The 15,386-nt window shown below is 37.2% G+C and overlaps 2 protein-coding genes across 2 annotated transcripts; both read right to left on the bottom strand.

Annotated features, from left to right (window-relative positions):
• Positions 1-2,596: 2,596 nt before the first annotated feature.
• Positions 2,597-3,700, bottom strand: LOC113770278. The gene is made up of 2 exons (XM_027314697.1): positions 3,449-3,700; positions 2,597-3,352 (listed from the first exon to the last, which is right to left on the bottom strand). Exons 1-2 carry the CDS (start codon positions 3,698-3,700, stop codon positions 2,597-2,599), a joined length of 1,008 nt encoding a protein of 335 aa, XP_027170498.1.
• Positions 3,701-6,054: 2,354 nt separating this feature from the next.
• On the bottom strand, positions 6,055-15,386 carry LOC113772596 (6,7-dimethyl-8-ribityllumazine synthase, chloroplastic-like). Its single transcript, XM_027317232.1, has 8 exons — positions 15,135-15,386; positions 14,930-15,051; positions 13,958-14,053; positions 13,171-13,266; positions 9,089-9,167; positions 7,616-7,662; positions 7,276-7,335; positions 6,055-6,496 (listed from the first exon to the last, which is right to left on the bottom strand). The coding sequence occupies exons 1-8, from the start codon at positions 15,301-15,303 to the stop codon at positions 6,455-6,457; spliced, it is 711 nt and encodes a 236-aa protein (XP_027173033.1). The 5' UTR covers positions 15,304-15,386; the 3' UTR covers positions 6,055-6,454.

Genomic DNA, 15,386 nt, shown 5'->3' with positions numbered 1-15,386 from the left:
AATGGCATCAATTTTAGATCGATCGACTTCTATTCCCCGTTGATGAACGATGAAACCAAGAAACTTGCCAGAAGTGACTTCGAATGCGCACTTCAAAGGATTCATCTTTAATTGGTATCTCCGAAGGCGTTGGAAAACTTTTCGAAGGTCTTGAATATGATCCTCTCGCTTCTTTGATTTCACCACAAGGTCATCAACGTAGCACTCCACATTTCTATGGAGCATATCATCAAATATTCTTTGCATTGCCCTTTGATATGTCGCTCCAGCATTTTTCAACCCAAACGGCATTACTTTATAGCAATAAATTCCCTTGGGGGTGCGGAAGGCAGTTAGCTCCTCATCCTCGGGCGCCATGCGTATTTGATTGTAGCCAGACGATCCATCGAGAAAAGATAGTGCTTCATGCCCGGTTGTAGCATCTACCGTCAATTCTGTGATGGGGAGAGGAAAATCATCTTTGGGGCAAGCCTCGTTTAAGTCTCGAAAGTCAACACAAACTCGAATTTGCCCATTCTTCTTCCTTACAGGGACGATGCTTGAAATCCATGTTGGATATTTTACTTCTCGTATGAATCCGGCTTCAATCAATCGATTTATCTCATTTTCTATCAGAGGAATCAATTCGGGCCGAAAGCGCCTTTGCGTTTGCTTGACAGGTTTTGTTCCTCGCTTGACAGACAAATTATGAACGGCGACCCTTGGATCCAAACCAGGCATTTCTGAGTAATTCCAGGCAAAGACGTCCCTGAACTCGAGCAGCAAATCAACATACTCTTTTTCTTCTTCAGGAGTCATACAAGAGCTTATGTAAATTGGGCGAGGATCGTCGCTTGTGCCAAGGTTAATCTCTTTTAGCTCATCGACTGTATTTTTTACCCCTTGTTCAAGTTCAGGGGGAGCGTCATCTGCATCTTCTTCTTCTTCTTCGGGATCACTGATCGTAATATGGTGACAGGAAGCCATACTTTCTTGACCCTGTTCTTCAAAAATGGTTTCAATTCTTACATTGAATAAGTCTCCATAGTGCATGAAGAAATTGGAGACTCGCTTTCTTGGTCCGTTCTTCTTTATTGGAGTAAGACTTTCTTCCCTGGCAACTTGGTACTCTTGTTTTTTACTGCCTAATCTCTCATAGACAGGCGACTTCAAATTTTTCGGCTGCGGACCAAGTCTGTCGAACACAGAAGTACGTTTTGACTTATTTCCCAATCGGTCGAACACAGATCTCTTTCGGCTTGTGACCTCCATTTCTTCGTTCACATAGTTACAACTCGCTCTTTTGATCATTATACGAACAGGAGAGGGCGGTTGATAACCAAGACCCATCGATGAACTTTCAACATTATAACCCCTTTCTTTCAACATTTTCTGCGTAGGTGTCAATCCGTGAGTCTTCTCGCCAGTCACTTCAGGAGGGAGTTTGCCCAATGTATTCTTCTCATTTGGGTTATAACCCGCCTTAGCAAGAAGTCTATAGGCGTTTGGATCAAAACCTTCTTGAGTCCGATTAGTTGGTAGCGAGTAATGTTCCACTGCCGGTTCTTCTTTGGGACGGACAAACCCTTGCAAGCTCACCTCCTCAATTTTAACAGGCTCTATCTTGGTGAGCGGAACATTTAATGTGTCATTTCTGATAAAAGAAGACTGACCTTCTTCTCTCTTTGATCTTGGAGTATACCGCAAAATGGGTACTCCGCAAAATGGGTACTTTGGAATCTTGACTTTCTTCCCTTACCGATTCCTTTCTTTTTGCTTCTTTGTGAAGATAAAATTTGGCGTCAGCAAAGTGAGTTTCAGCTTCGGTGAAAGGTTTGTCATCGGCAGTAACTTTCTTAACAATACCGTCTCGACAATATTTGAAACATTGATGCAGAGTAGATGGTATAATTTCATTCTCGTGAATCCAGGGCCTTCCCAAGAGCATGTTATAAGAGGTTTTGGCTTCAATGATATGAAATAACGCACTTGAAGACAGCTCACCAATGAGCAATTCAAGCCTTATGAGGCCAATTGCTCTTTGCCCCCCTTGGTTAAATCCTTGGATCATGAGGCGGCTTTGGGAGAGTTCATCACTTGAGATTCCTAACTCTTTCATAGCACGTACGAACATGATATTGACAGCAGATCCCCCATCAATGAGTATCTGATTCATCTTTTGTTCTCGAACATATGCACTAACAAACAAAGGTCGATTGTGGGTCTTGAACTCAACAGTTAAATCGTCATCATAAAAAATGATGGTCGTTGCACAATCCACCGGTGGTTTATCATTAACTTTGAGTTTTTTCTCAAATTCAGTGTCAATTTGTGTGACTTGAGAATTTTCAGCTTTGACGACATTACAAGAAGTGGAATTATCAGTATCGTCACTTAAATATCCCTTGGGTATAAATTCTCTCAATGTCACGGGCTGTCGAACCTCTTGAAGAAGCTGAAAATCTGACGAAATTGGTGTTGTGGCGACTCCCTTTTGTTTCTTTGTTGCATTTTGTCGTTTCACTATTGCTTTAGCCTTTGTCGAGCGCATGCTTTTCGGAAAGATGTGCTTCTTTGTCTTTGACTTGCAAGTCCTCTTTCGAGTGACTAAAGTCCATCATTCGTTGTCATCTTCAATAACGTCTTCAATTGAGGATTTTTCAACCTCCTTGGACGAAGCACTGCTTGTTATGGCTAAAACTTCTATCGGACAACACACAGACCCAAACATTATTGTTGTTTGGTTTGCCGATACTTTATCTTCCTCGAGAAGGATCTTTCCTTGACGTGCCAATTTCATAATTTTATCTTTAAAGACAAAGCATTTAGTGAGAGGGTGGCCAATCAGGCGATGATAACAGCAATAGTTTGGATCATTGACTTGACCGGCTTCCTCTGGGCGCTTCATTTCAGGAAGTTCAAGGAGTTTCTCCTTGAAAAGGTCATCAAACATCCCTTGTAAATCAGATTCAAGAAATGGGTATTCTTTTTCTTGCATCTCTTTTAACGTGGGTCTTCTTATTGACCTATTTTGATATGGATCCAACTTCTCAGTGACCTTTCGGCTCACTTTGGTAGCAATTTTCATGGGAGCTGTATTTATTGTCATGGACTCCTTATTACTGAGTTTTGAAGGAGGCTTGCCCCCTTTTTTATTTTCTTGCCTGTCATTGCTTTGACGAGATGGCTGCACTCGCGGAGCTTGAATAGGAAACCCATCGGTTGCATTGGCCGTGATGCTTAACTCCATGTCATGAGCACGAGTAGCTAATTCTTCAAACGTGTTTGGACGTATACCCTGTAGAATGTAGCTTAGGCTCCAATGCATTCCCCGGATGCACATTTCTATGGCAGAGGGTTCAGACAGTCTGTCCTTGCAGTTGAGACTCAGACTTCTCCATCTATCAATATAGTTGACCACAGGTTCATCCTTTCATTGACGAGTGTTAGTCAATTCCAACATACTAACGGTTCTTCTAGTGCTGTAGAAGCGATTCAAGAATTCTTGCTCCAGCTGTCCCCAACTGTCGATGGACCCCGGCGTGAGATCAGTGTACCAATCAAATGCGTTGCCCTTCAAGGATCGAACAAACTGTTTGACTAACAGGTCACCATAAGTTCCAGCGTTATTGCAAGTTTCGACAAAATGAGCCACATGTTGTTTTGGACTACCTTTCCCATCGAACTGTTGAAACTTAGGCGGTTGATATCCAGGAGGCATTGCTAGATTGTCAATTCTAGCAGTGTAAGGTTTGGAGTAGGTAAAACTCGATCTTGAACTACCCCCATTTTTGTCTTTGATCACGCCTTCAACAAGTTCCTTCAATTGTTCTACGGGGATAGTTCCCTCAGCGGTCACGTATACTTCTTTCACCTTGTCTTTACCTTTAGATGAGGGATTTTCACGCTCTTAGTTCTCCTTAGAATTCATATGGCTTCCTTCAGGAGCGTAGTCCTTTTGGGTGAGCAGTTGAGCGATAAGAGCATCTTGGTCCTTGATGTGTTTCATCATAATCTCCATCATCTTGGACATGTTCGAAACTTGTTCTTCAAGACTTAAAACATTTGTCATCATAGCAGGCATTGCAGTAGAAGAAGCAGCAGAATCTTTCATAGAAAATTTTGATTGAAGGGTTTCATGTGAAGAAGCTGATCCTATGCTTGATGAATCATCATCATGCTCAGAAAATTTGGATTCGGATCCAAATTCAAGCATGGCGAGAGCCTTCTCAATTGAGCAGGAACGTCTTGGATCCCCGTCGCGGAAGAATAGCTCATTGATGATGTTGAATCGAAGACAGGAGTTGGTGCCGATGGAGCTTTCATGCTACTTTGGGTGGAAGTTCTCGTCATACTCCTTGTCATAGGACCGATAGCGCGGGTATTGGTAGCAACATGTACAGTTTCCTGAGCAGGCTTAGCATCAGTAGCCTTGGAACGTGCAATCATGATTTTGTTGCTCTTTGGTGCCATTGGTGATATACGTAGTTGAATGTTCGAGGAGAAGAGATGGAAGGCAGAGATGGTCCCACCGGGCGTGCCAAAAATTTGTACGCGATAAAAATTTCAAGTCTGCAAAACGACAAGAAAAAGAAATACACGACAAATATGTAATATATAAAATTAGAAAAATATCCGGGTACAATCTCTGGAAGTTTCTCGAACTTATGGAGAGTTTCCTTCGATTCTTCTCCTCGAACACCAATCCAAGGGCTTCGCAGCTCTCGGATCAACCACCGATTCTTTCAAATCTTGATATGGAAGATTTGAAGAACTTGAGAATATTTGAAGGCTCAAGTCTTGATATGCGGAAGACTTGAGGAGCTTAGAAACCCAGGCCTTCATAGCTTGGAGTTTCAATACTTGAGTGTATGAGATGCCTCCTGGTGTGTCTCTGTCTGTGTGTGTCCCTTTGATTTGGTTGAGAGACCTCTATTTATAGCTGTAGCAAGGGGTAGAGGTTGAAAACCTGTGTACCACTTTACTTGCAAGACGTGCAGTCATATTAGGATTGTGTCAGTTAAATATTATCTCTTCATTTTATATTTATCAATAAAGAGATAGATAATTTTCCGATTGGCCAAGCCCGTGGGGGCAAGTGACGTGGTGTCGTCTGATTGGACAGACCATTGCAGTATATAAGAGATATATATGGATCAAACGACTCTAAATATTATCTCTTTAATAAGAAATAAATATTTAAATGTCTATTCAGTAGACATATGATATGATATGATTTGGTTGGTGGAGATATCCCTACAATTTGAATAAATTTGGAACACCTCACCTTGACATGTGGAAAAATATAATTGGCTATTTAATAACCAAATTTTCCAAGTGTACATGACATGTGGCAATACCCGATTGGATAGAAATAAGCCACAAAAATAATTTATAGACCCATAGTAATTTTAAGAATTAATTAAAATTCCATTGTCTACAGATATGTTAATAATACTTTCTTCTAATTAGCTTTTTTTTTAAAAAATTTTAAGAAGAGAAGGAATAGAATTTAAGAAGCGGGGAGAAGATAAGGTGAGTAGAACAAAATATCATAATAAATCTTGACAATTTCATTCACAACACAAAATTATTTGTGAACTTGAAAGTTTGCAAGACATATCATAATAAACCAATTATTTGCATACTTCACATATATGAACCAGTTTAAGAAACTATCCATATTCCAGACTTGTTCATTCACTATTATATATGTTCAACACTTAGTTGAAATATGCCTCTCCCATCCCTGCTTCCTAATCATACCCCTTCCTGATAGAAACAATTTTTAAAAAATAATTGAAAAATTCAGACATGTAATTAGTTATCTTCAAATTGATTGAAGATAAAATGGACTTTGACACCAGATTTCATTGTATTTATATTCAACTCCATTAGTTAGTTATATTTTGATTCTTTCTATAAAGGCTGTTAAATCATTTAATGCATAAAACTCATATTTTAACTGTGAAATTGGGCAGCCCTAGCCTAATGACTTTCGTTATTGAAATCACTATCTCTCAAGTAGACATTGCCTGATCAAAAATTCCATCTCTGGAGAAGCAAAATTGGAACTTCCCGTTCAGCTTCCAGAAAATCGAAATATGAAAGAATTCCCAAAGAAACAACAGAACCTTGCCCAATGCTACTAGATTGCTACTTAAGTTACCACGCTTGACAAGAAACTGGCACTAATTTCACCAACAAGTTTGTTTACAAATTGACAAAAATCCCTACAAACATCAAATTAGAAACCAACGTAGTGCATGAGTATAGGAGAAACTGTTATATAAGGTTTACAAAAATCCCAACAAATATTCCATGTAACCCAATGTAGCCCACGACCAACTGCATGCAGGGAATTACAACACAAAATCTCTGGAGTAAGGAATCCTACTCTGCCTGCTGAGAAGGGCTCAGAAGAGAGGAATTACAACAGTACAAAGCTCTAATGTTGGTGGACAGCGCCTGCTTCCTAAAATTTCAGATGGTGTTCAAACAAGGAAGCCATTTCAATCTGCAATACAAGGAAGCAAATTCATCCTTGGTATCGGATCATGAATAGACATCATTGGAGAGGAAAATGCAGATCAGGAACATTTATTTCTAAAATATGGTACAACTCATTATTTTGTCAGACCCAGGATACAAAATGAACATCATGCCATTAACTATGCTATGACAGCAAAAACAGACCCTTCCCGCAAGAGTTTCTTACTCATAAGATGATGACCTGAAGAAGGACAATATTACGAACAACGATCAATCAGAATTTGATTTAGAAACCTACCGACAACTACATGCACTGTCATAAACTAGATACAACTCGGAACTAATAAAAGCTAGATATTTTAGAGTCCTGCCGAGAAACCACCAGCATCACAGAGAGACCCACCAATGGTCGTTATGGAGTTCAACCCCTTATTTGCCCTCTAACTCCCATTTTTAACTTGAGAAGTAATGCATTTTGGAAGATTGATACCTCACTGCTTAAGTGAGAAGCTGCTCTCGAAGCATTACTATTGGCTGTATTATACTAAATTATATTGAAAGAAGGCCAGTTACAAGGGCAAAACCCAGCAGAGATGGAGAAATTCATCAAATCACCCCTTTCCAATGGAACCAAACCAAAAAGAAAAACAGAAAAGGTTCTTCATTGATGACATTTGATTTAAACGGAACACAAACCTGATACTATTCACAAAGCAAACAATTTGCCCGACAGCAAATAAATACACTATGGAGTAAAATGACAAGAAAATAAAGAGACAAGAAGAAAAAATGAAATTGACTTACAGCTGTCAGCGCTGCTTCAGCACCTTTATTTCCAGACTTACCACCAGCTCGATTGAGAGCCTGCATTTATCATAATGTAACTTTAAGAAATGGGGTACCAATGGAAAAAATTGTAGAATACTGGTAAAGATCAGGGTGACAATTTCCATCAGTATAGACATTTTACCAAAAGTTAGCCACAGGATGATTATCATATACAGCAACATGACAATTATATGATGAACTATTTTATGATTTTCTATGCAATAACTCCTGTGAAAAAGAGTATAGGAGATCAGAAAGGTCAACCATGAGTTTTCCATGAGTTTTATTAACCAAAAGAGAAATTTCATGAATTTACCTGCTCCATGTCATCACAGGTCAAAACACCAAATACGCATGGAACACCTGGAATTCATTGAAAGGAAAATTAAATACTTCACCATTAAGCCACCGTAAATGTTTTCAGACTGCATTCCACGGACAGAATTGTCTGTGTTTGAAACACAAAAATGAAGTTATAGGTGTGCACACAACAAAGCAAGTTGATGATTCCCAAACACCTCAAGTACCTTTTATGAGGAATGTATCTGTAAACTCCTACACTAAACAATTTTCTCATCATCTGACATTTGAGAACATAAGACCCTCTGCTTCTGTGTCTAAGAGCACAAAATGGGAAAAACAGGTACAAGCATGATGCAGTGTACTTATTATGAGTTAAACAATTTCAAAGTGGTTCTATGTAGCAATAAACCACAAACATCCTTTAACAACAAAAATTTTGGTGAGAAGTTCCCTTCCCTTTTCTAAATGCCTGATTGGTCTGCTCAGCAAACGTACAAAGTGGATCGCTGTTTTCTGACCCTCTTCTTCCCATTCGGGTTGAGTGCTTTTAACACAAAAACCATCTGTCAACTAGGCAAAATTTTCCATCACTGCTACAACCTATGGATCAGTAGCATACACATTTACCAATCTTTTGATTCCTTTCTTAACAAACTTGTTTAACTAAGCTATTGGATATCTTGCTAATACAATCAAACCTACCGAAGCTCCCCTAACTACTATTTCCTCTAGGGCTGAATTCATGCTTTTAGTACTTCAAGTTAGTAAAAATTGGTTCTCCAGATAATATAGTGGTTTAGATAGTAGTCATTCCCAGTATATGGAATCATTAAGATCATGAAAACTTGGGCATCATTTCCATTATGAAAGGCAATAATATTATTACAGTTTGTAGTTTGACATCTATTTCTTCATTAGGTATTGAAATAAACCGTATCCTGGGCTAGTAACCTATCCTGAAATGTAGGCGGGATCTGGATAATTCTCTTTCTTGGAAACCTGACCTCTTCCTCTCTCCTCCAAACATCTCAACAAATATAAAGTAAGAGAGAAGAATAAAAGACATCATAATTTACTTGTTTTGCACAAACTCCAATTTCATATACATTAGGGAAAACAAAGTTACTTCTGATAATTATACAACTGAATCACTTTTCTTCTGCCCCAGTAAATTAACCCTTGTACTTTGTATCCCAAAAATCAGGCACAGAAGCAAATAAAATCCAGAGAGTCAATAAGTAGGGGAAAAAAAAAGAAAATACTCTAGGTAAATCAGGAAAATCTATTATAGAAATTTTTTTTCTTAAACAGCATATGAGGAACAGAAATCTCGTGCTAAGCAATATACTACGACAATGCATATATAAAAAGTGAATGAGCAAATGTGAGAGATATAATACAGAAAGTTACCGCCAATAGTGGAAAAGATATGCAAATAGTATTTCATCATTTCTTATTGTGCTTGCCTGCATTAACATCGACTAACCAGAATTAAGGCCTGCAGACTGTACTCCAGATGCAGCTGAATTTGCTACAGCATCATAATGGGAAGTATCACCTCTAATCTACTGGCCCAGAAAAGAAAGTAACAGAAAAAAAAAACTCATTAACATTGATTCATGCACTGACAACTGGCAGGAAATAAGGAACTAGTAGCTGGTAATGAAGTCGAATGGTACCATAATTCAGCAATGAAAATGAATGAACAACTCAACCCATGAAACCTCATACAGATAACTGAGGATCTAAACGACCAACAAGATGTTTTAGCAGTCATTACATGTTTGTACACTTAAGAAACATAAGTATCATAGAATCACTATTTTAAAGCAGAAAACTATCATAAAGTTACAAAAGTTGAAGGAACAATTTGTTCGCCAAATTGAACATTATCATCCACCTGCTCTCATATCCAGATTCAGGTTTTCAATTCTTCAAATGAGTAAGAAGAAACATAACCACCATTTCTCTCCTTTTAGAAACTATAAGCAACCTGTTATAGTCTAGCTTTGTCAAATGTTACTATTTGACTAGCCATCATCCATCAGCCAACAGCCAAAAAATATAAGTACAAGGGAAGAAATTAGGTCCACACATTATGTGCGCATGAGAGAAAGAGAGCGAGAGGGAGGGAGAGAGCAGTTGAGAGAGAGAGAGAGCATGACCTTCTCATTATGTTTTAAGAGTCCAATATCCACTAATATCCAATTTAGAAAGCAGTAATCAGACCATACCCTAATGCATCCTCTTTTCATTAGCACAATTAAAATTGTTTCTCTACTTCCAATTGAAATTTAGATTTTCAATTTTTGGAATACAGGGTTCAAATGTGGAAGAAGAATTTGATAATGATGGTTGATTTTATCAAATTATGCGAAGTTAGAGCCATCACCACCATTCAAAAGGTAAGAATTTTATTACAATTAGTAAATACCAAAGAGTTCAATACTATATAATCTAGAAGTATATTATCAACTCAAAAATAAATTAGAATGGCCATGACTGTTGTGAATTTTCATTGGAAGAGCATTAGTATGTGATTTTGTTAATGGCAGTAATGACTGAACTCTTCCCTATTATATTTTGCCTTAGAAAATCTATCCCACCCATTGTACCCTTTCTCTTTTCTTCTGCGAGGCAGCCAATACAATCAAGAAAGGGAAGTAAACTTAAGGTAATCCTGAAGCTCGCAAGAACTGTCAAAATGCAGATTAAGGGAAAACTTAGAAATCTCATCTAGCAGCAATAAGAAACCAGTCCCAAGCAGATATGCTTGAAACAAAAAACCTGAAATTAAGTAGCATTTCTGCAAAAACTCTCCGTGCCCTTCTATAATGGAAGTTACATTATTTTTGCCATTAGTTCACATCAATTTACTACTAACAAATGTTAAAGACTATATTATATCAACTATTCCACAGAGAGCTTCATTTTTAAGCATTGCAATAAGATTCCTGATACTAACTGCAGTGGCTTACATAGCTTGAAACACATGAATCAGACAGCTCCTTCGGCCTGGGGACTCAAACAATGGCTCAGGTCTTAAGGCAAAAGCATCTTAGGAGCAACAGAAAATTATTGTGTCTTAGGTATTCAGCAACACTCATCATAACAATGTTTTATCAAAGTTAAATTTATGCTCGTGCAATGTAAGGTGCATATTTGGCCTCATTCTGGTTGTCCACTGGTTATTTAACTTCCACGAACATGTCCAGTAAAATGCTCCAAAAACAATTCTAACTTTTAGTATTTGATCAAAAATTTTCCAAGAAACAATTCATGGCTAAACCAATACTTGTCTAAGAAGGTTTGCGGTTAACCAAGCATCAAAGCATGGAAAACTTTCATTAGAGATGACTAACTTAGGTAGATGTCTGTCCTCAGATTCATCTGGACCTGAGGCGTAAAGGCAGTTATGTAGCTAATAGGGTTTTAAAAAGGCAAGGGCTGGCCCTTACTTTGAAATGGAACTGGATATTCTGAGGTAACGGAGTTGCCAAAGAACTAGTTCTGGCAGTGAGTTAGAAAGTGATTTCCAAAGAGTTAAATGGAGAACAATTCAAAAAAGGGCAGAGCCGTATAAAAGAGGTTTGACACAAAGAGGCAGGGATGAACCTGATTCATAAGACTAGAAATTACTAATAAGACAAAATGATATAACATCTGATAGCCATCTTTAGGGGAATTAAAAAATATTAGAACACCTGAAAGCCATCTTTAGGGGTTTTGGGCATGGCATTTTATCTCAGTTGAGGTAAGGTTAAAGCACCGAGTAGGGCATTAGCCCCACAAATTTTGAAATTTCAATGTTAATACATAGAAACTATGAATAATTTGCTATAAAAAAGAATTACTAAGTGCTTTAAATTTAAAAAATAGCACAGAGAATTATAGCTGATGGATAAATAAAACATACACTACAAAGTGAATTACTACTAAATAGGTGTCAAAAACACAATTCCTCCATCAAATCATTATCTATAGGACATCCAAAACTAAAAGGACAACTTTCTATCTTTCACTTTATAAACTACTTATTTTAATTATTTTCCACACGTGGAAAATACATACAAGGTTGACCAAGAAGACAAAAATATAATGTTGATAGTAACATTATCTCAAGCCTTAAATCACACTACATGGCATATTTATACTAATAAGTACAATTCTTTTTTTTTGGTAATTAAAAAGAAAAAAATGTTCATATGTAAATCACAAAAGGAATGGAGTGAAAAATGATGGTCCAGTAAAAATACCAGGGATTGAGAGATCGGAATGTGCAACAAAAAGAGACCAAGTGAATTTCTAAGTTTATAATTGCAAATGGTCCCACATTACAGAAGCAAATAATGTGTGTGAACATATGCACTATGAACTACAAACTTCTGACTGTGAAGTACTCCTAATAAATATGCATTACAGCACACACACATCAAACTTTGGGGCACAAAAGCCATGGCTTATCACCTAAGGCATATACCCCAATTGTCTGGGCAAACACCCTTCAATACCCAAGCCCCACCTGGTTGTTCCAAGGCATTTTCGTTGTGAGGCATGTTTCGGTAACATTGGTAGCTAATTCTTTATGCCATTTTTGCTCTATCTTTCACTCATCAAGCTTATTTTTTTTCTTTTTCCTCATTTTCTGTATTGTAGAACTCCTTGATATATGGTATACCATAGGCAAAGTAGTAGAAGATTACAGCGTCATTCATCATGTGCACATACTGTTTTCTAGTATGTCTCCCTGTGCACCAGACTAGAAACTTTTAATCCTTTATCTACAGTAGATGGATTCATTGAAGAGTTTTTGGCATTTTGAATTACATCTCTCTCAACATATATTAATAGGTTCAGCTAAAAATCAAGATAGTACCCCATAAATGGTCCAATAGATCAGTCCAACATTAAGCAATGATTCGTCCCCCAAACAGAAAGACAGAAAAACATAGCATAAACTCTTGCAAATGTGCGCATTTGTGGGAGGTTTAATCTTCATATGCTGAAGACCACACTTTCCAATCTAACAGCTTAACAAGTTTCAAATTTCATGAACAACCCGGGAAAACTAATATCCATAAGGATTCCAGCATTCACAGCAAGTGAAGACAAGCAAAATCTAAATGAGCATAATCTTTTACTGACAGTGAGAGCTCCGTGCATCATATGGAACACTCGACTGGTTCACAGATATGAACAGGTTGATTTAAACATCAAGGATGTCCTTACATGAATAACTAATAATGTCACAGTTGATCTATGATATGGAGTAACAATTATAGGGGCTGTTAAAGTTGAGAATACTGGATTCTAGCCAGTGTCAGTTACAATTAAGCTACAAATACAAGAGTGAAACAGTAGCAATCATACTTTGTTTTGTGAAAGAGAATACCATTTAATAGCCTGATGCAATTTATAAGTGAACCAAAGAATGCTAAAAAGGATTCACCATAACTATAGCTTCAATTGAATGGGAAAAGAGTATAAGTAGAACATAAACAACTAAATGAGGGAATCAAATCTACTCACCAAGAATTATCAAACAGGAAATAGTTGATGAGTGCTTACCACAGCTCCAATACATAAGATGGCTTGATACTTTCTTGACTTTCCAAGTTTCTCTGCAACCAGACCAATTTCAAAACTACCTGGAACCCACACAACCTGATGCAAAACAATCATAACGATTCTTATGTAACCCATTAAGAGATCTTAAAAGTGCATATTTGACTGACGTGCATTTGGCCAATTTATTTTCTTGCATATTTAACAAACCCCAATTGTAAACTGCGTTACTTCCAATACATGAACCGTTTCTTAACTTCATTAAAACACTACCCCAAGATAACATGTTTAATGTTGTTTGATGTCATATTGAACCCAAACATAATTTAATCATCTTGAAAAAATGAGCCAATATGTGAACTACATCCCAGAAAGATACCAAGAAAAATGTGCTAGTACTTCTAGTAATAGGAAGAAAGAAATCGTGTCAAAAAAAATGTTGATACATTTGCAAGAAAGAAACCAGCATAATAAGGTATCATTGTCAGTTTATTTAAAACAGGTCACCACCAAAATTCTAGGATAAGCATTATAATGTAAAACAAGAATGATTTGAGTCAGGAAACGACAAGGCAAACTGGCTTGACAGTAAATTTCATAAAGAAAAAAATACCAAGATATGCACCGAATGAGTATGTATGCTATAACATTGAAGTGATACATGAAAAGTCCATTTAAATCAAGGGAAGCAAGTTCCAAAATGTAGAAGTCAAACTGTACGATGAAGTCACAACTAATGAGGGTGCAAGAAAAAAGGCAAGAAAACAAATACTAGCTCAAAATTACTTACATCGATATCTTCTTCTTTGACCGAGTACTTTTTGAAAGTGTCCAAAGCTCCCTCCAACAGTGGCTTTGTGACAATTTCATTGAAGCGAGCCACCACCTTTACACACAAAAGAATACAATCCAAAATAAAGAATAATCAAAAAATGCTTCACAGCTCAAAAGAAAAATCACATGGAAGTCAAAACAATGCCTTAGGTCATTTCTCTTTGACAAACTCCAGTTGGATACTATACAAAAGGAATCATCTATATTTTACGCGCTGGCATTCTACTAAATCTATTGCATCATTTATAGCACACCTAGTTTACAATGTGCCAACAGTCATCAACAACTCCTTTAAGTCCCAATATTACACTTGCGAATAAATAGCCAAAAACCCTAATCGAAATAAGACAAGAAACCAACTTAATGAAATAACGCTACTTCTAAGAAAGTATGCATCAGAACAAATTAAATAGCTAAAATTAAAAAAATCTATAGCATGACTGAAAAAACAGAATTCACACAAGATATTTCAGTCACTCATAAGCTATATATCTCTTGTCATTATTTTTCTACTTCTTTTGTACTCAAATAACTTTCATTTTCCAGAAAATCCTTTCTCTGAGCATTTTATTCACATTGTTGAAAAGCCAGTTAAGAACTTTTTTTAACCAAAAAAAAAATATCAATTGCTTCCAAAGTTGGCCCAGGAAAAAGGAAAGCACATTTCCTTACAACAAAAAAAATTCAGATAAATCATTCAATTTGACGAATGTGGAGCTCATCTGTCAATACCCACCAAAAGTGAGACCTTTCTTTTGCTTATTGAATTCAAGATCCCAAAACAAAATACCGATACTGTAATATTAATTGTTAAGCCAACAACTGGACAGAGGAATTTAATTGACATACTAAAACATCTTAAACAAAATTGGAATATAAAATTAAAAATGCATCGATGAGGGAAAAGGAAAATTGTAATGACACTGACAATGCCAAAGTGGAGACCCTCAGCAGTTGTAAGTGACCCAGTCAACTGTCGAACAGCTGCAAGACTTCCCAGCCGGCCCTTCTCGTCCTCCTTCCTCTTCCACAAAATCCCAAATCCAGATTCTGTAAATTAAGTCCAAAACATAAGTATTGCATCCGACTTAATCGACAAAGAAAAAAAGAAAGCTAAATCAAATCAAGTCGACCTTTTGGTGGTTGAAGTTGGACAGACAATGATGTAGATGATGATTGCTGGCGTCTGAGCGGAACAGAGATGATGGGCTGATGATTATGCTTGAAGATGCCACGGGGACGATGACGAACTAAGCGGTTATTAGCAATTGAAGAAGAAGAAGCAGCAGCAGCAGCCGCCATTTTCGTTTTGATTTTGATCCTTGTTTTGCACTTCTTTTCTGTTGAGTGTGTTCTTTCTTGGGTCGCTAACGTATCCTTATTCC

The sequence above is a fragment of the Coffea eugenioides genome, chromosome 5, assembly GCF_003713205.1.
Source record: "Coffea eugenioides isolate CCC68of chromosome 5, Ceug_1.0, whole genome shotgun sequence".
NCBI classification, from domain to species: Eukaryota; Viridiplantae; Streptophyta; class Magnoliopsida; order Gentianales; family Rubiaceae; genus Coffea; species Coffea eugenioides.
Note: the sequence above shows the minus strand (reverse complement) of the source record. Positions and strands in the feature narration are given on the sequence as shown.